At 38.0% G+C, this 21926-nt stretch overlaps 1 protein-coding gene across 1 annotated transcript in view; it reads right to left on the bottom strand.

Moving 5' to 3' along the window:
* shisa9a (shisa family member 9a) overlaps window positions 1-21926 on the bottom strand; it is a 70980-nt gene that overhangs the window by 9460 nt on the left and 39594 nt on the right. Inside the window, exon 3 of the mRNA XM_036543133.1 lies at window positions 3189-3344. Within this exon, the coding sequence (XP_036399026.1) occupies window positions 3189-3344 (156 nt within the window). The remainder of the gene's footprint in view (window positions 1-3188; window positions 3345-21926) is intronic.

The following is a 21926-nucleotide window of genomic DNA, read 5'->3' as shown; positions in this document are numbered from 1 at the left end:
CTTCTGTCATATCAGAGTTAACAAAAAAAAAGTTCTGAGACAGCCAACATCTGATATTTTTTTAAAAAATTCTTGCAGAACAAGTAATTAACATTAATCACTTGTCTTAATAGACAAGCAAAACTGTTTATTATCTGCATGACATCAAATATTAGCCCTTTAATTGATTGCTGTGGTGCCCCACAAGTAATCTGTGCAGAGGACAACATAGCATCACTAGTTGATGCTGACATCTATCTGCCTGATAGATAGTAAATAAACCATCTGAAAGCCCTCAGTGTGTGGCCTACCCAGGTCTTAAGGCAATCTATAAATACCTTATGGTCAAAAGCTGCACTAAGATCTAAACAAATTAAATGGGGGCATTCACCAGATTCTGCTTTCATTAATAGATCATTTGTTACTGTAAGGAGGACAGCTTCAGTACTTTAGGCAAAATCCAGACTGAAATGTTTCAAAACAATTATTTCTATCAAAAAAGGTAACTGCTTTTTGAACAGTTTCTCTAGAACATTAGCAAGAAAGTGGAGCTGAGAAATGGGCCTGTAGTTATTCAAAACAGGTTTCCAGGTCTGCTTCTTTAAGAGGTGGCTGAACCATTGCAGATTTAAAGAGTGAGTGATAACTGTCCCAGTATCAAGAGATGTGTTAATGATGGCAATAAAAAAGTATACACAGTTCCAAAAACTTCAAGCAGCCTAGCTGAAATAGCATCCATAAAACAGGATGTGCCATGGTTTCAACCCACACACAAACCACTACAAATGGCATTTTCTCATTTTTAAAGCAGTATATTGATGTGATTTCTTTAAGAAGACTATTTTTCTTTCTACTCAAAATCTTAAAATGAGAATGAAAATCTTCCAACTAAAAATGGGAGCTATAACAAGACATTTTTCTCTTAATGAAACAATGGTTACCAATATGGATCATACACATTCTTGTCCTTCTTTGAGAATTATCAAATAATTATCAAAATAATAATATAGTGAGAAATACTTACAAAAATTGTGTTTGGCAGTACAACATTATTGGCAATGAAGAGAAAGACATACCAAAAGTCTGAGCAATCTTCCTTTTGATGCCTGATTGGATACATCCCAGCATGTGCAGCCATGAATGCATGCAAATGAAAAGAAAGGGCCCTCTTGCTGGTTTGGATATGAAGAGAGTCAAGGGCCAGATCAATCTAATTTATCTTTCGCTATGCATCTCAAGTTCAGCTACCATTTAAACAGTATTGTGCATGCAGTAAATGACAGACAGGATTTATCTTTGAACAGAAACAGTGTCACATAATTAAACATCTCTCAGTAAACAACCAACCAATCAATTCACACTCTGAAAATAAGAAGGAAATGGGGGCGAGGGGGTTGGAAAAGATAATTAGAGTTAACTACACATTTACTTGAGCTCACATGTTTTATATTTATACAAGCTTTATCTGCGCTGTGATAACTGGCATCCCTTTTAATCTCGTGATTTTAGTAGGATTTGTGTGGCTGTGATTATAAGGAACTAGCACACTTCAACAAGATATGATAATTTGCCCACTCTACTAAATACTACCATGGAGAAATCTTGAGCATGTTAAATAACGACCCAGTTTTAGTCTGTTCTCCATGAATTCTTCCCCATCATCTTGAGAGGATTGTTTGCTCTTTGCCATATGAGATTACAAAGTCTTACAGAAAGTCAGATTAAAAGACACTTCAAGTCCAAACCAAACTCTTTTTCTCTCTACAATGTGTAACAGCATGCTTCCATACATCCTAGTTCTAATGTGGTAATTTATCCTTCAGCCTTAAGCTTTATTGTATAAGAATCTGAACCAACACTAAATACAGCATGGCAGCGAGAACAGGAGATTCTATCAGTGCATTTCTACAGATGATTATGATGTAGAACTGCACTATAGTGTAGAATTTGAGCCTGCCTAGACACAATACCTGTCCAACTACAGGGCTCGCAGTTTAATTGCAAGCACACAAACAAAATGGTAATTAAGTGCAGAAAGGTTGCACCTCACATATGGATGGATTTAAACATGTTTGGGCACACTACACAGAAATTCTTTCTATGCAATGGTCAGCCAGTTTTTTTACACTTTTACCTGTGCTGGTATGCCTTGTGTAGTTAAAGAGTAAGTGGGAGATTTGAGGAGGATGTAGTGTGCTGCAACCCAGCATATCATAAATTAATCTGGGCAGACAGCTGGTAAGAAGCTCTGAAGGTGTGTCACACCTCTGCATCGTGACCGAACACTGTGATGCGGATGCCCAACAGTGTAACCCTCCACAGCGATTCTTAATTACAGTGTTGCACTATAATGGCATGGGCAATCACCACACAAGATAGTACCGCACTACCCTTTTACAACAAGAGGTGCTGAAAGTGGCAAACAACTGAATAGCTGAAGCATGAACAGATTCTCTCCTTTGATGTGTAACCTGAAAAACCTGGTAATAACATTCAAAGCTTAATGGAGCTCACCACATTCACACTTGTTAAATGCTCTCCGGTAATCAGCAGCACAAACAACAGCACTTTTGTCACATATGTGTAAAAATGTGAACATTTTAGAAACTCTTTTCAGTGGATTTCTACAGATGGCTTTATATGGTCTAATTTTGTTGGATATATGTACTGTAATCTCTGTTTAATTAAATAAATCATATTGAAAACCATATGGTAGTACTAAAACCAGACTAAATTGGGGCAAAGTTTCTGTCATCGTTACTCTTCTGAGAACAAACAACTTGCTAATAATGTTAAAGGTATATAATAATAATGTAATTTTATGGTATTACACACGCATACAAACAGATACACACCAACATGTATTATCCACAGTAGGCTGTAACTTTGGATAAGCTTTATAAAACTGAAAATAGATTTGCCCACGGGCTGGAAAAGCTCTTTAATTTCTCTCTGAACTCTTTCATCCAGGAAAACATGATGATGCAATTAATGGACACTTACTTAATATTTTGCTGAATTAGACTGACTTTAAGATTTAAAAAGGGCAAAAAGAATTGCCTCTCTTGTGAAGCACTCAGATTTTTATGTGCACTACTTATGTGTTTGCTGTGTGGACGTCACAAGTCATGACATGCAAATCATACACGAATTGCGCTACTGAGAAGCGGCGCCCTCCTGAGAGGGTGTGACACCAAGTAGGCTCTTACCCACTGCTTTGAGCGAGGCGTATTTGTTGAGCTCCTTGCTGGGCTGCTGTTGGTCGTATGGATGGGCGAGCTGGCTCAGTGCAGGGTATGAGTGGGGCTGGGACATGGTGGGCAGCAGAGGTGAGCCAGGACCAACGTTGTTCATCTGTGTTCCCTCTGTGGTTGAGAAAACATGGAAGAGAGAAGGGTTAAAACACTACAATGTCAAAAGGTATCTTCTGTCCTAAACTTCGACTATCCAAATGAAAGATATCTTTGGTTCCCTTTTCTTTTTCAAATGCATTGTGAAATAAATCAGCAAGCGTTGAGGCACTGTGTACGCTCAACATGTGATGCAGCATGTTGTGATGTGATTTGTGTCAAAGTTTCTTACTCTTGGTTATGTTAAGAATAATTTGTTTTCTCATATCAGCCATGGTGCAAGCAGCACTCCAATAAGCCTATATTTCTGTTTTAAAAGTTGAAGAAACAACTGACTTCTGAGAACTAATTTCAGTCAAAAGTAAAACAAGAAGAAAAGAGGACGATAAAAAAAGTGGATGATCACATGGTAAATTTCAAATCAACTTTGCTTGACAGAGCTTTGAGAACAAGGCTTTGTATGCTTATAAGGAGAATTTTTTTTCTTCTCAGCTCACAAACTTGCATCAGGCTTTTAATATGGAAATCAACCTGAATGCTGCTGGCATTGAGAAAAAAAAAACAGATGCATTACTCAAATGTGATTGAGGCAAATGTCACAAAAAAGCTACTTTATCTTTTCTAGTGACAGAGACAGACAGAAGCAGAAAAGCCGTGTGTTTCCAAAACGCTTTATTGATTTTTACAGTTTCTTCCGCATTTCATGTGGATGGATCGGACAGCTATGAAAAGTCACAGATCAAAGAGGCATCACCTGCCTGCCACACTAACCACAGAGCAACACATTTAGTACCTAATTAATCAATTAGCTGGGACACATCACATTTGACATTACAATGTGTCACACTCCCTTTGAAGTGGGTACACATTGATCGCTACACGGGTTTTAAAAATAAATTTTCATCATTTGTTCAGTGTTTTTTGGGAAAAATACTCATGAGGTCATGTAAACATTGAACCAATTTAAAATTAGACAGACACAATACTTGGACACTACCTCTGTGCCCTTCAGCAAGGTACTTAACTTTAATTGCAGTATTATCCAACTGTTTAAATGAAGGACATTTAAAACCGTGAGCTATGCGAGTCATCCTGGATAAGGGAAAATAAATAATGTAATTGAATGGATTATATTCTACTGAGAGTCATTGCCCTGTTGCTGTGCCATTTCACTTGCCATGTTTATTTATTTTCATTTCCATAGCTGAGCCAATTGTGATTCATCAATTTCCTTTGTTAATTGAAGCCATTAAGGTGAGATTCACAGCTGCTTCAACAGCGGGAGAAATGCTGTGCAGCTCTTCCCCTACCTGCTATCAACAGCTAAAAGGAGGGAAAAAAATGTGGGATTGATCTGAAGCAGAGTGGTATTGAAATAACACAGCTCTTTGGAGGAGCTTTTTTTGACAGGGCTATTTTCAAAGCAGTGGTCTGGAAAAAACAATTCGTGGACTCCTCGTTTTTGTTTGTTTATCTCCTCAGACACGAGCGATGTGTTTTCGAGGACATCTCTAAATGACGGCGCTGAATGGATGGACAGACATGGGGTCTGTCACATCGACCCATTGACCCAACACAGATTTCACGTTCTTATCCCTATTCTTTACAGAACAACCATTGAGACCAAAATCTGGGAGGAGTGGGGATGATACCTACACAGTTACTGTAGGAAATGTGTACGTCTTTTCAAAAGCACACAAGAAAATTTTACTGATTGATATTGATATTGAATGTTGTTGTCATTGCCAGTGGCATTAGTTTTTTTTTTTGCTATTTAAGAGGTGGTGCAACAATGGAGCATGCTCTCATGGCTGACTGCAGGCACACATCCTACCTCTTCTGGGATTCCCTACAGACCTGCAGATTCATGTTAGCTTGTGCTGGTCTAGTTCACTGGGGAGTTAGGCTATACCCAGATTCTTAATCAGGAAGACTCACAGTGCAGTATAAGGAAACCTGCTCTGAATGCCTGACATACATCTATCTACCCTGAGAGCAATAATCTCACATAAATTGCTTGGCTCAGGCCATCTGTCATTGAAAGCACGATGCCACAGGGATTACAGTGAAGTAAAGAATTGGTCAATGTGTGAAAGTATTGTTCTTCGCCTGTAACACCGTACATGGCATGTACTGAGAATGATTACATTATCTGTTATTGATTATTTGGGAAACACCCCCCCCCCCCCCCCGCACACACACACGCACAGGCACGCACACACTCAATAAATCCAACTTAATTGCTGTTGCCATGCATGCTGTTCATTTTTTAGACAACAGATTTTGCGTCCCACTCAGCTGAAACACTGACAAAAGTAACATGCAGTGGGAGGAACTCCATGCATGGTTGTGCTCACCATCTCAAATATATTTTGTTTTTGTTTTTTGTTTTGTTTAAGATGCTGATTCATTCCTCTAGGGACACCTTCCTCTCCTGTACTCAGAGGGAAAATGCCTTTATTTTTCTCATTCTCTTACTTTACCATGGCAACATGCCCCATGAGAGGTACGTAGGTTCATGGAATCTTGGCTCTTGTATGTCTATGACATACTGTTAAACAGATGAACGGAGCTGTTCCAACACATGCAGTACCCCTGCTTGTTTTTTAAACAATTGTATGGTAGTCATTATATGCATCTGAAAGCTATAACAGATATTCTACTTGAGAAACAGTTGCTGGACTTGGCATATGGTGTGGCATTGCCATTGGACCTTGTGCAATTCAACCACTATGCACTTCCATAGATAAAATCACATAGTTTAAAGTCTCAGCCTTGCAGGTGGCATGCTTCCATAAGTCACCACCTGTTACGATGCACCAACTAAAAATGGCATCACAAGACAAGGTAATCATTATGAATAACAGTAAGGATGATGATAAAATGCATTGTTTTTCCAAATAAAAAAATGATAATGAAGATAAAATAAACCATAAATATCTAAAACTGACCTTACCCTCCTAGGTCCAGTAGCTCTCCTGGCCTGACTGCAAACATTCCTTACTTAGAGGAGATAATTGGACTGCCATCAAAGGAAAAAATCATTCTTAATTGCAAGCAATATTCTTCAACCAAATCCTGCAATTATCATGCTATGCACTTAAGTATTTATATGCTGGGAGAAAAACAGCTGTATGAAGACAGATTTACTGGAATAAGCATTTTCTGAGCCAGAGGAAGAAACATCTTTTCTTGTAATGCATCTTTATTATGTCTCCAATTCAACCGTGAAGATGCAAAATATGCATTTGTTCCCTTTAGGTTTGGAGATTTATCCAGTACTTTTGTGTGGACATGATGCTGACTAAGAGGCAGTGTTTTCAGTAATATCCACCAATGGCCTGTAATTCCAGTTTGTACATCACAGCTAGATTTGCAGGCTCCAGTGAGTATGTTGGAGCTTTCACTGATGATTTTAGCAGTAACCCAGCAGGTGCCTAATGCTATGCCCTGTCTGTCATTTCTAATGTGGTGCTTCATCCTGGTCTTGAAAGGTAATACTGTCATTTAACCACAAGAGTATAAAAGAGGCTTATGACATCACAGTTGTCCCACAAAGAGACCTGAGAATTAATGTTAGTTGATCTGTGCAGATCTGACAGCCTTGCAGAATGCCATGTCCCAACTCCCCACTGGCTCTCAGTCTCCTCTCACAGCTACATGTAGTCCAAAATGTTACAATTAGAGTCCCTGCACCCCTGAAGAGGACCATATTACCACAGTTCTTTTTAGCCTCCTAAAGTTCAGCATTAATTTCAAGGGCCTCATGTGCTTCATGTTTCTCATGTATATTTGTCGGCTGCGTCATTACTACATTACTAAGTCTGCACCTCATGGTCCTCTAATTCAGACAGACCAGCACTGCTATTGCTCTGGGTCAAATGAGGGATAGTGCCTTTTCCTCTCTAGCTCATAGGATCTCTAGCTCATAGGCTACCCACTCACATTAGGTTGGCCCTCCTACTGCCCTTTTTAAATCCCTCCTGAAAACCCAGCTTTTCAAGGTGGCATTTAAAACTGAATTTGCATGTCTCACTCATCACTCAGTGTTCTTATTGTGCTGTGCTAGCTGAATATCTTTATTTTATCTTAAAAGTAATCATATATATTACCATTCACCTAATAACATGATCATTAAACATGTGTAATGTGGTGTACTTCAATTCTGGAATGTGCGTAACACGGCATGACTGAATTCCTGTACATGTGCACAATTCTTAACTGTGCATAGTAGAATTTTTACTATGTGCAATGGGGTACAACTGAATTATATGTACTTGGTAATTCTTTGTTTTATCTACTTCTATTGTATTTGTGGTCTTGTCTTGTGTATGTATCAGCAACAACAATAATAATATTATTATTTTTGATTTTAGATACAAAAGAATAAAAAAAAATCCTAGTGTCAGTGTGAAATTTACCTGATTTCCACTTATGTTCTCTTGTTGTATTGACAGAATTCAGCTTGTTGTAGCTTCAGTAGTCCCAGTTCCATTCTCAACACCCTCCTTATTACTATAAAGTATGAGCAGCAGAATGATGGTGCTAAAGTTCTGCATTGACAGAGGTCTTGATTGTATGACTGTCAGGACAGTGTGTCATTTAGAGCTACAGGGGAAGAGATCTGTGCCCATTGCCTGCCAGGTGGTGTCTGACAAGCATTGGACATAGGCTCTTCATTTTGGAAAGCAGCAGGGTAATCTCTCGTGGAACAGAATGTGAGCACCTTTCATTATAGCCCTGTGTTCCATCAGGGGCATGGCTGTACCAGCTCATACAGGAAACTCCTCAAAAAGCTGTCTTTGATTGCATATGGAGGAAGAAGAAGCTCAGAAATATATGTATAGTGTGACTGATGGCCAGGATTTGTAACAGCCTTTCTCTTCATGCTGCTAAGTAGGGCATAGGCACTTTGTTCCCTTATCAACTGATTCTGGATCAGTATGAAAATGTTATCATTAATGGCTGGGGTTAGGATTAGGAGCGGGAAAGGTGATCTTATACCTGTTGTCAAGAACAATCATCACTCAGAGTGCTAAATAGGCCAATATAAACTGATATTGAAAAGTATGGGCTATTTTGGTCAAAAATAAGGATATCCCCACTGAAGCAGATTCTAAGTGTCTTACATCATCTATGAATTGTCACTCCATCTGAGGCCATGCATGAAATCATACAGGCAGGTGTATAAAATCAATCCATTATTTTGTCCTTCATAAACAGGGATACTTTGTTTTACCTGTCAACTTTGCATCCCTCAATCCACTATTGCGTCCTGGAGTCAGAATAAAATAGGAAATCTGAATGTTATCACTTCACCCACCTTGAGAGTGTTAACAGGTATAGCATTGTTTTTTGATTGTTTCTAGAGCAAAAGACCTGATTGGATGAATGGATACATTTTCATAGGTGGCTAACCCATAACACAGAAGCATTGAAGCAGATTCATTTGTGTAGACATGGTTTGATGAATTATTTTCTTTCATAGAAAGGTTTGAGGGGAAATACCTTCTGGCAGCTTTGAGTTATGTACTTGTGTTTCGCCTGCAGCTCTGTGAATTCCCCACTGCGGCCCATTATTGCATCTGTGCCCAAGAGTGTGCTTATGTCATGCCACAAGGGAGTTGGAGTAAAAGGAATCCACATTATATAGTTCTCTTTTAGATGCACAAGATATGCTTTCAGCTGCAAACTTAAATTGTTTTGTTTTTTGACCTTGTGTCTAATATTCATATATTTGGCGTGTTCTATGTGAAATACAGAAAGAGAGAGAGACTGACAGAGTGAGCAAAAGGAAAATGAAAGGGTATAAGGATGCCATCTGTTTAATTCTCTTGGTGGTGATATAATTATGCAGGTAAATGTTGCATAGTTTAGGTTAAAGCTCACAATAAATGACAAAGAGAGCGAGGGATAAGGAGGAGGCATGAGGAGGCAAAACAATGTGTCAGAATACAGAAATATGCCCTTGGATAAATTACCTGGGGAAGATGCAAGTTTGATTAACAAAGCCAATAAATCACTACAGATACATCCAGGAATAAAATTATGTGTCCCGTTACCAGAGTGGGAGCATAACATGAGTCCAGGGAGACGACTCCTGTGAAATGAAAAGAACGCTTCTCAGTGTGGTCTTTCATGGATCAATGACATTTATTGAAAGATCACTGTTTCTCTTACTGGTCTATAAATAAAGCATCTTATTGTATGGAAAATTGGTTGACCCAATTTTTGACAAAAAGAGATGTATACTTAAACATGGAAATATAATTAGTAATAATGATTTTCAACTCGTGATGCAAGTTTTGTGATGCACCCCATCGTTGGTGGCTAAGTCCCTTTGTTTTTGATTTGAAGGCTCTCTATCAATGCAGATGTATGACATCAATGCAAATAATCATCAGCAAACATTTTTAAATTCAGCAATATGAGCCAATCCCCCAATCTGGCTTTTGAATGGCACTGAATACACAGTTATATGTTTTTGTTCAAATGGTTAGCTCCTTAGATTTTTGTTTTTGTCAAATGGATCCCTGATATTGTTGTGTTTGTTATATTTAGCTGATGAAACTGTAAGTGACTGTATATGTGTTGATATCTCAAGAACTTGGTTGGCAGGATTGAGGCGGAAATGCTTCCAGAACAGAATGCTGTCTGCCACACAGACACATGTTTACTGTATCAATCTCCATATTGTTGTTATTTTGTTATTTATTTTTTGAAATGTGGATTAAGACTACACCTGGATGTTTGCTTGTGCATTTTATAAAATGTCTGTTTTGTAATGTTGCCAAATATTAAGTAATTTATGTGCAAAATGCTTAGGACACACAGATACCTAGCTTTACACCAGTGGTCCAATAAACTTTGTTTTATTTTAACCATTGTTACCTATTTGATTTGCAGACACTCTTATACAGGGAAACTTATAAATCATACATTTTTACATTATCCATTTATACAGCAGCATATTTACTGAAGAAGGTCAGGTTAAGTACCAATCCCAACAACCTGACAGCCTGTTAGGGAATCAAGATGACAGCTTTTGAGTTACAAGTCAAATGTGAAATAAAAATGATTTACAGATGATTCAGTGGAATTTATATTGTGAAGCACCAGACAGTCCCTGAGAATTTGAACTATTAGGAATGTGACTTACCCATTGATGGCCTCAGCATCTAACTCTTAGATTAATCTTTGAAATGAGACTAAATGGGCCAATTACAGAAAGATTTAACAGAAAGGGAAACACAGCTTGCATTTTGGCCACCAAAATATGTGTGATCCAAGTCTACCAAACTGTGATATGCAAGCTGTTACCATGGTATACTACAACACATCAAGGCTGTCACATGAGCACAGACAGCCTGCAGGCACATCTTAAAACTACCCTAATCACTTGCAATGAATTACTTGTATTTATTAGTCCATGACGGCTAATGGAAGTTTCACATCAAGTTATGTTCCCAGGATCAGTTATCTTAAAAAAAAAACAACAGAGTAATTGAACCAGTTTGCCTCCTGTCACACCATTGGGGGACACAGTATGTCACCAAATGTGGATTACCTAAAATCTGGGGTGTGGCGTTGTGATGTTAAATAGGCCTGTCCTCAACACTGTCAGTTATGTAAAATGCTGTAAACAACACAATGACCATTAAAAAGTGAATGATTACATAGTATCCCTTCTCACTATTGCCGTCCATTTTTCTTTCATACCACCCCTTTTCACATTTGGAATCTGGCAGGAACATGGAAGAGAATGGGCTGGGTAAGACAATGGTTCATCTTTAAAATGGAGCACAGCCTGCTGAATGGATCTGGAATGAGTCCCCCTTGGATTACGATTTGTGACGGATTATTTTTTGCTAGGCAAGGCTGTTTTGCCTCCAGCCTCCTCAAAATCAGCAGGGTTCAGATTCTGTTCACTGTAATGAGAGAGAAAATGGCCTCTGTAAGCAAGCTGCTGGGAGGACGAATGGAATCAAAACTCTCAAAGGCAACATAATTTTGTATTTCCATATATAGAGAGAAAGATGTGTGCACATACAGAGTTTAATCATGTCCTTTGAAATGTTCTTTTTTCAGACTGATTTTTAACTTTTTTAACTTTTTAACTGATTTTTCTGAACTTTGACTGGATTTGACTGTTGACAATCAAGTTTTCTCAGCAGGTTAACTGTAAAAGCATAATCTAATCTAATTGGTGTGTATGTGTATAACACTTCAGAAACTTTAATTTCTTTTTTCCTGGACCTCTTCTCGTGCATAATCCCATCTAATATGTGTAGCACTTGACATTGGTCTTATTTTTTGTCGACCTAATACACAGAACCCAATACACCCAATACTTTAGGACTACAGCACCATGATCAAAATAATGGAAGCTCTACTTTGGCTGGCTGAGCCTGGCTTGACTTTAATAGATTTGTCTCATTGTTCTTAAAGGTTTTGGCTGAGTATAGATGACATGGTGGTGGGACCATGCTGTAGGGCTAGGTAGAAACACACAGCATGAGAAAAGCCAGGGGATTGTAACACTCTGCACTGTCATTTTGCCAGTTAGTCTCTGACCTATATTCTTGCCCATTTCTGCACTGTGTCTGAGTAGCATGCTGGTGGACTACTGTTGATAGTATGGATAGGAGGCTACAGGCATCATGCCTCTATATAAATGATAAGGTAAAGTGTGACTTTTAAGCTTTGAGGTATTACAATTAATCTGATTGATTTGTGTGCTGACCAAATTACAGAGCATGTACCTGCCAAAAGAATTTATAAAAAATTAAATGAGCGCTATTAAAACCCTCATATATTGAACACAAGAAACTTTTAGCTGGTACATTAAGAGTTTGTCCCTTGGACCATTGTATATTAGCTCAACTCATGTTTCATTCTGTATTGTATCTCTGTTCAATATTAAAACTATTTTAACTTAATATTACTTTTGGGAACTGATAATTGTCGCAAGGACAGTCAGAAAATAGTGCCATCTTTCTCAGTAGCTGTGGGACATTCAGCCATTATGGCTTTGGGGAAGGTGGACAAGAATGGTTTCTCATATCCGGTGACAGTTCATTGTATCTTTTGTTTGACATGCTCATTATTCAGATAGATAAATAAATGGGCGCTCCACTAAACAGTAGAATTGCCACAGTGAGGGCTATTCATCATGTCCATGGGACATTGTAGGGCTGGAGGAACAGCTGTCTACCTGTTATCATTTAAAATATTCCCCTAACAGCCAAATTGGTAGCAAGAGGCCTTGGATTCACATCAGAGCAATCAGGTCTGAGATTGTTAATATATTCTGAAATTAATAACTCCAGGGCAGCATGACATGGTCTAATGTAATTCCATGGACTTTGATTGATCTCAAGTCCAGCATTTAAAGGTCATGTTGATTTCAAAGACAAGGCATCGATGCGGGACACACTTGTTTTAGGGCCAAGAAGCACATAGTTTGGCCAGCCCAGCGTATCATATAAATCCTTTAAATACTCAAACAGAATGTGTTGTGTATTTTATTTTCTGCCTGCTAAGCAAACTCATTTCCATTGCTTCAACATTCTGTAAACCCATTTACATGCATATTTTTACTGGAGGTATTCAGCCACACCATTGTCTTACCCAAAGGGTAAGACAACAATGTTTCACTGAAGATTTCATTCCAACACACACCTTCTACACTGACCAACATTGGACTGTATGAATAGATCTGGCAGTTGCATCTGAACGACTGAAAGTGTAAACGTAAGCGGTAAATATAAATGGTTATTTGCTATACACAAATTGATCTTTGCAGCAGAAAATAGGCTTCCCACCATATATATAAAATTGATTGATTGATTGATTGATTGATTGATTGAGAACTGAATGCTGTCAGATACTGTATTGTATAATTGCATTAGATGAAAAATAAATGGCCTTTAAGAATATCTTCATTTTTGCAATAGGTTAATAGTGAATGTCTATAATTGTGAATAACTTCATAATTGAGATACTCTGCCTGATAAATAGAGTAGCCAGGTATTTAGTGTAGCATACAGCCTTAATCTGAACAATGAGTTCAATAATTTGCTATTTGTAATCTGAATTTAAAAAGGGATCACCACCACAGCTGTAACATTCACCTGTACCCGGGGCTGTGAACATGAGGAGATAGTGGGCTTGGTTTGGGTTGTGGTTATGCCTCTAGAGTGTATCTCTGCAATAAGAAATTACATTATGTACATGATGCAGAGCACTTCATTGCATCATGCACAAGGTATATCATTCATTTTTTGGTTCACTAAATCAATAGCTCATCACAGAGAGTGCTGCTCTACAACACAAGATGGCTTGTTTTAATGCTATCTACAGTATTTCATTATTATCATTGAAGAGAAAAAAAATCTTCCTTTGTTCTAGAGTGATTGTGATAGAGTATTGTCACTTTCTTCAAATACTTCAGTTCAGAGGTACCACAGTCTATTCAAATCATGAATGAAAGTATACTTAATATTTGAATGAATGAATGTATAGACTCAGCAGGGAACAATATGAAATGATACTTGTGCTTTGGTTGATTGTCCCTTAAAAGTGTGGAAGTAATGTGGTGTAGTGGTAAGGATCTGGACCAGGACCCATAACTGAAAGGTTGCTGGTTCAATTCCCTGCTGGGGCACTGCTGCTGTACCCTTGGGTACTTAACCCACAATTACTTCTGTAAATATCCAGCTGTATAAATGGATAAAACTTTAGATTGACTGCTAAATGATAATGATGTACTGTAACATAAAAGACTGTAATTTAAAAAAAAATGCATGTTGATGACTGGAAAAGTGTAAATTATGGAGGATATAAGGATAAGTAGAGAAAATATTAAAAGAGACAATTGATTAGAAAGGGGAAAGTGAGGTTTGCACTTCTTCACTACAGTAATTAGTAAGAGAAGAAACTACATCCAAAGAAAACAAGGAAAAAATGTCAGGCATGAGACCAGAGCCAGAAATGAAACACAGACATAAACTGTCAAAACTGTATTTAAGGGCTTTTTTATGGCATGTGAAAACAAGACAAAAAGGCTAAAAAGGCTTGTAACAAGATGCAAGCTGTTAGTAGTCTGCTTTCTCTCTGTACATCTGCTGAGTTTAAAAAGTAGGTAATTAATACTGGTATTAGACTGATTTGGACCAATTATTTCTTTCTGCATCCCAGCCGTCAAAGCAAATGTTAGGGCTGCACTAATTACACTGAGTGCCATGATCTGAATTGATCACTGCGTCCATGAAAAGCCAATGAGAAAATCTACAGATCTACAGCATGTTTTGATCCTCACACTGAATTACAGTTTTTCCAAGTGTCCCCCTGTTACAGGGTCAAAAGCTTGTCTAACTTGTCAAGCATCTTTCTTTAAAATAATCACGTATCATCACCGACCTTTAACTAGCGCTTTAAATAGTATTGTTTTTTAAAATCATCACCTCGCCTTAGCTGTCTTCTGTAAAACCAGAATAAAAAATCTTGTCTGACAATATCTGAACTTGTTCCATATAGGCTATTTTTTATTATTTTCAAACGGCAAGCACCATTGCATGAAAAGCAACACCACAGAAAATTACAACAGTAAGACAATTTTGCCCTGCTGTTCTGTAGAATCAGTTTCCAGAAAATGTGTCCTCTTTCCAGTCCTGGTGCTGATTTGCTGAGTGTCATTTTTTTGATCTGAGCAATCCATCAAGTCCATCTGCCTAGGAGACAGATGTATTCTCCTGATAAGTAATGCAATGTTTGTGTCCCCACCCTTAATTCTTTGAAGCCTTTATGAGCTGAAACTAGAGAGGCAGCATCAAATATGAAAATAAAGCAACAGATTGCTCAGATGTGTTCCTTCTAGCAAAAGACACCTACTTATCCATAAGTTCATCTTTCACTTTCTTCATCTACACTCTGTTTGTACACACATACATGCATCTGGTTCAGTTTCTCTGGTTATTTGTTTTTGTTTACAATCCTTTCATCAATTTAGGATCACTTTGTCCATGGATCTCCTTTTTGGATTGCTGTTTTCTTTTGAATATTTGCCTACAAAGGTTAAATATATCAAGGTTCTTGCAAGGTGCAGAGACAGAGATTGAGTGTGTCAACACTACAGCATGAGATACCTTCTCCACAGCTCATAAAAAATGCAGGAGAATATTTCCTGAGCAGAGCACCCCAGAGGGATGGGACTATGAGAAGGGCACACTTGCTCACAGGTAATTTCCTGTCCAAACTGGAACGGACTATTTCAGGGCATGTGCAGGATTGCTAATGTAAAATTCAAGGACTTTTCAAGGGCAATTTAAAAAGTTCTCAATGGCCTCATTTGTGAATGAATAGCACAGTAAATGACTTTAAGTGAACTTGACAAACAGGACATCTAGTTTGCAAGCTTGTGTGTCCAGAATTTTATAGCTTTTGTTGGCCCATGTCTTCTCATGGCTGTCCATGGGGCTACACCCCTTTCAGAACTATAGTAAACAGTCATCAAGTATTAGTGTTACTGTAAATCTGCCCAATGCTTTTTTTAAAATAACAATATATGCTCAGTATATTGAGTGGTGAACCTCTGAAAATAGATTCTCCCTTCTCACAGTCCTTCTCATATTAACACCACCTGGTATTCGTAATGAAGAGACTTGTCCAATCAGCTAAAAAATTACCCAATTATCCAATGCCTGAATAGAAACAGATATTCACATGCTCACAAATACTAAGGTAAAACCCAGGAGAAAGCTTAGTTACTGCATGATTTACAGTATCAAATGTATTTTTTAATTCAGCAAAAATTGCCTGTTGGAGAGTGGAAAAGCTCAGTACCTTAACAGTGCTGTATGTAAATAGCTAAAAAAAAACAGAGCACTTTGAAAACCATAACTTTGATGACAGCTTAGTTTGATTTCTGGACATTGGGAGAGTCTCTTTAGAGCATTTAAGAGGAATGTTTGAACCAGCTGAAATTCTAGCACCTTCAATCACTTTCACAACTTTGAATTTATCATTTCACAGATTGAGCAGTTTCATGGTTTTTGACAATCTGTGCAAACACGGGGCTATTTTAATCTATTTCTCCGTTCCCTTTCTAAAAACATACAGAATGCTGTATGCATACAACACAAAGCTTATTTCTTCTCCTGGAAACAAATGCAAACAAGACTGTGGGTTACTTGGGGATAGCACTGATTGGATATGCTGCTGTTTTACTTATTGCCTCTCGATAGCCGGTTTTGTCTTGACGGCCACATCTTTAGACTGCAGATGCTTGTCCAAAATATGCTACTTTTATACTTGTGTTTTTTGTTGAATGGTATCTGAAACCATCCCACAGAATAATCTAAACAGTAAGATAGCCAACATATCCAAAGTCAGCAATGACTAGTAGATTGCCTTACTGTTACCTTTCAGCTCAAAGTTTGATCACTATACCCTACAATGCTTTATGTCAGCGTGCGTAGTCAGAGACATTCTCAGCTCTCAAATTAAGTGATGAAATTGAGTGTGACACGTTGGGTGACTTCTATCTCATACCCAACATAGGCGTAACTAAGCTGTCTGAGTCATTCGCACTGCTGTCATAGACACAACATGCTCCACAGATGGAGCAGCCCTGCCAGTCTGAATAAAGAAAGCCTTCCCTCCCAGGGATTTAGCAACATGGTGGCTTTACCTGCCATAGATGACAGCGGCATCAACATGTGTCCCCTATTTGCACTAATACACGGGGAAACACTGATCCACACAAATGCCTGTGCTTTAAAAAAATTCTGTCAGCAGCGAAATCCCAAGATGCTGAGAGACTGACTTCTCAACGGAGAAAAGTTGTCAGTCAGTGCCTGGTCATTTGGTCCTAAGCCTGATTTTTGTAAACACTGCTCAGTCATATTTGAGGCATGTAATTTATTCAGAAGTAGCGCCTCAGCGTCAGTGTCACATATGTGCAGACAGGGTTAGCCTTGGCAGCCATGAAATGAAGGAATGGCAGTGGTGCCATGATTAGATCACATACAACAGAGTTTTCAGCTCGATCCAATAAACTGTAACTTATGTTCACTGTTACTATTATTTAACCACTTGGGAAACTAAAGGAAAACCAGAGTTTGCAGGCAAAAACAAGACCTTCACAAAGGGTGGTGACTATTGGCAATGGTTAACAGTACATCAATATTACAGCACCATGTTTATATAAAAATCGTAATGCACATCGACATGCACAGTAGATATTTCTGTTTCTATATATTTTCTTACCATATTGGCTGTATCTCAGTGTGGCCAGGGATCTAGAGCCGTGAACAACTGTTTTGCTACAGTTCATACCTGATGAATGAGTCACTTGACAGATATAGCAATAACTAAAAAGGAAATGGTCACAAAGCACTACACAGTATATACTACTCATGCACACACTGTTAAAAAATATTTATGCATTTATAATTCCAGTTGTTGGTCTTTTCCATTTCAAACACATAACAAATTTTAGCTGGGATTTGTATTCAAGTTCTAATACCATTTGGGGATTTCATTAATTTTTTTAGACCAAAACCAATACCCAATTTAAAAGAAAATTAATCAGCTTCATTATGACCATCATGTGTGCCTCAACAGAAAGCTAAGTATCAATGCTATAATAAATTGTATCCATTGTGAGCAAATACAACTGCAGGCTAATCTATCTTGTCTTGTCCCAAATTAATCATCAGGCTCCCTAATCAAAATCCAGGTATGTCTTTCTTACAACTGAATAATTAAGTGAGATGGGTAATTTTTCTCTCTGTTAAGTTATTTCTGTTCCCCCTGCTGACTTCATGTAAAACTCCCACACTAAGGTACCTGAATGACAGGAGCCATCTTTGTAGGTTTTGCCTAATGAAAACATGGAGCAATCAGGTTGAAGTTATAAAGAAATACTGTGCATGGCAGCTTGAGAGTTATCTGTCTAGTGCAAAATTTAAGTCTGTCATTTTCTGGATTGACTGTTGCATGTGTTCCTGTACTGTCAGATTGCTAAGAAGTACCAGTTTAGAATAAGTGTTATGTGAATCCTCAGATGTTCATATTATATGAATGTGTTAATTTAATCATCTATGTCCACTCATTCAATTGATGTAGAGGTCAGTGGATGCTTACTCACTGTAAGAGCTCAGTGGATGCTTACTCACTGTAAGAGGTCAGTGGATGATTAGAGGTCAGTGGATGTTTACTTACATTGTACCAATTACTGCAGCCTTTAAAGAATGAAAACACCATTGCAGGCATTATTTTTGGCCAGTCCTTCCCTGCTCCCCACATATCTACCTTAACTGTCAATAATTATGTTTCATTGATAACATGTAAATAACATGACATAGTATTGCATTTAACGGCTGAGCGAGTACACATAATGTGGAAAGGAAATATGGAAATTCATTTTGTAAGGAGAAGCATTAGACATTCACAAGAAAAGACATAGGTCCCTAAATTCCTCTCAGTGACTATAGTATGAAAACATGTTGGTGATTTTGGTGCTCTAAGCAATGGCTTACTAATACTGCTGCTTGACAAGTTCAACAATGAGGAATGAGCCACTCTCACGTTGGAGGGTGGAATGAGGCATTCCCTGAATGAATTGTCACTGTGAGTGCTAGGATTACTAAATTCGAGTGACAAACTGCTTACCTTAACACTGATGCTGACCCACACCCGCTTCTGGTGTGAGTGTGAGGTGTAATTGCGCACAATAACAGTATTTCAGCCAAGATAGATTAGACAGAGAAAATGATTATATCCCCCATGAAACTGTTTTTGCAACATATCAGTACATAATATACTGAGCACACAATATTGCACATGTCCTCATTGCACAGAACACAGTTTACACAGGACATAATATACAGCATTATAGTACACGTCCAGTTAAAGACCCTGGTGTTCATTTGTGAGCTTCATTTAAAAAACTTATAGACCATGGTAGAAAAGTAAATAGTTTGTACAAACAAACTGTTTGCTCATTTTCATTGGGCACACCCATGCAAATGGGACCAGCTGTTATGGTTTATAGCCTTAGATCATGCAACTGAGATAGACAGATTAAAATGCATTTAATAAAGTAGCAAGAAATATAATATATAAATGATGCAACTGACTGTCATTGTACTTGCATCAGCCCTTAACACAGTGCTCAAAGTGCATGCTTCCATATAAATGCAACACAAGCTGCACTGTGGTAAGCCCCATTCACTACAGTGTAACTTCAGTGTACTCTACATTAAATTTACCCAAAAGGGAAATGAGAGATGCTTTGGAGCTAAGGTACAGGCAAAAGAGGTGGATCTTCAGTCCACAATGGAAGATGGCCAGTGACCCTACTGTCCTGACCACTACAGCAAGCTTGCCCCATAACACTGGGGTGTGAACAGACAGAGAATGCAACTGGGATATACAGCTGCAAGGAGGAGGAAGAGCCTGAACCTGCAGAATGGAGTGACCTGGTCAGTGTGTAATGTCTGATGACATAAATAGTAGGCTATTTAAAGTACGTGGTTCAGGATTAGATATGTACTACCATTCTATAAGAAAGTGTAGCTTCAGCTGGAATAAATTTGGTAAGGAAAATAATTCATAATTCTGTTTATACATATGGATAGCATTGAGCTGTCTTTTGTTATTTCATTGTTCATTTTAAGAAAGGAAAACAAAAAAAAAACATTGAAAATGAGATTATTTGTTTTATTCTTTTTCCATATATTACTCAGGAGTCCTTCTCATTGTGCCAAAAATGGTTTGATCCTTTCCTGGGTTGCACTTTGCACATAATTTTATCCATCTCCCCTGATGAATATCTTTCTTGCCTCTGTCTTGTGAACTACGCTCCCTTCATAACTAGGGAGATTGGCAATAAACCAATGGATTATAAAGGGCACGATCTGAGAAGACTTCTGCCACAGTGTCACACCTTCACCTCACCCACTGGTAATTTATTCATTGAATTCCCACTAGTACCTTCTGTGTGTGTGACAGATTGCTTAAATTAGGGTCTACCACTTAAAACTCAAATCTCTCAGCCATATGCTTGAAGATCTATAGTGACAGTGATTGAAAATGGCTTAAACTAAAATTACACATATTGAACTGCATTAGAACAGAAATAACTCCTAAAATATTTGGGTATGTTACCCAGAAACTTTTATGATGGTACTGGAAAACATAACCATCACAAGTGAACTAAAAGACAAATATGAATATTTCTCAACTATGAAGGGGCACAATATTACATTTGCTTATATATTATACAATCATTGGCACAAATGTTACAAGAAACTGTTTAAAATTTAAATATGCCAGGGCCATAGTGACCCACTTCAACAGTTCTAGGTGGTAATGTACCATGTTCCATTTCTGTTCTAGTCTGGGGTCTTAACACCTTGTCAGCAGGTGTGGTACAGTATGTATATTTTGGAGAGCTGTGAAAAGAAAGGCCTCACTGGAGACATTCAGATTTAAAACAGAAAATTGGCAAACACTCCTCTCCTGAGAGATAATGTTAAGAGCACTGCCCAATACATAGCAGTGGATATGGAATGCATTTGGTTTAGCAATTGGATGAGGAAATGGGTGAGATGTTGGCACTGTCTAAAGGAGGCATGCCAGCATTGAGAGTGCACTTAATTTGTCTCATGTCCAAATGTCCCACTGGAAGTTTTGTAAGCACAAAAAAAAAAAAAGTGTGATGCCATCATTGCCATCTGTGGGATTCACTCCCCATGCCAAGTTCAAACATAACTAGGCCTGAGTCTGACCACTAAATAAACGTCCTGTTGGTTTATATGTATATAATTAATAAACAACAGGACATCTTGTATATATATATGTTGTTTTTATTTTTAATTGCTAATTTGATATACCATTTATGTGGTATGCTATATCACCACTTTGAATCCTGTGACCAAGGCTGTAACAAGATGTGGGCTTACCTGGGCTGAGGCCCATGGTCCTGCCAGGCGGGGCCCTCAAAATATGAAATATATGAAGATAAAAAAATGAAGTCTCCCAATGTGATAATAAATGCCTCAACAAAAACCAACTTAAATTATGTGATGATGTAATCACAGTTAAAAATAAGAAAGAGTAAAGAACAGCCCCAGGGCCAACAGTGGTCTAACTGGCCATGCCTCTGACCACCACGAATATGTCAATATCACAGATTAGGAGCTTTTCATTGCATTGTCAATGATGTTTTGAGATTTTACCCCAAAGCTGATTAAAATACTATAAGAAACTAAGATGCCCCTAAAGATATTTATCATAAAGTTTAATGAAAGATGTTTTCCTAATTTACATATCTGTTTGATACAGTCACGCTATATTTCCCCTTTTTGTGTTTGATCGACTGTCCCTTTAATTAACATAACATTACAGTCTCTGTATTTATCAAGCCCCACAATCTTCATTGCAACTTCATATCTCTATACAGACATTCTGGTAGTTATTACTAAGACATGAACTTTTCCTCTTTGTCATCATCTTCTTTTCTTACCTGCAGCTTTTGCCATAATTGCTTTCAAGCCTGTCATGAGACCAAAGCCCCCCTGAGAAATCTGA

The sequence above is a fragment of the Megalops cyprinoides genome, chromosome 1, assembly GCF_013368585.1.
Source record: "Megalops cyprinoides isolate fMegCyp1 chromosome 1, fMegCyp1.pri, whole genome shotgun sequence".
In the NCBI taxonomy this organism is placed as follows: domain Eukaryota; kingdom Metazoa; phylum Chordata; class Actinopteri; order Elopiformes; family Megalopidae; genus Megalops; species Megalops cyprinoides.
Note: the sequence above shows the minus strand (reverse complement) of the source record. Positions and strands in the feature narration are given on the sequence as shown.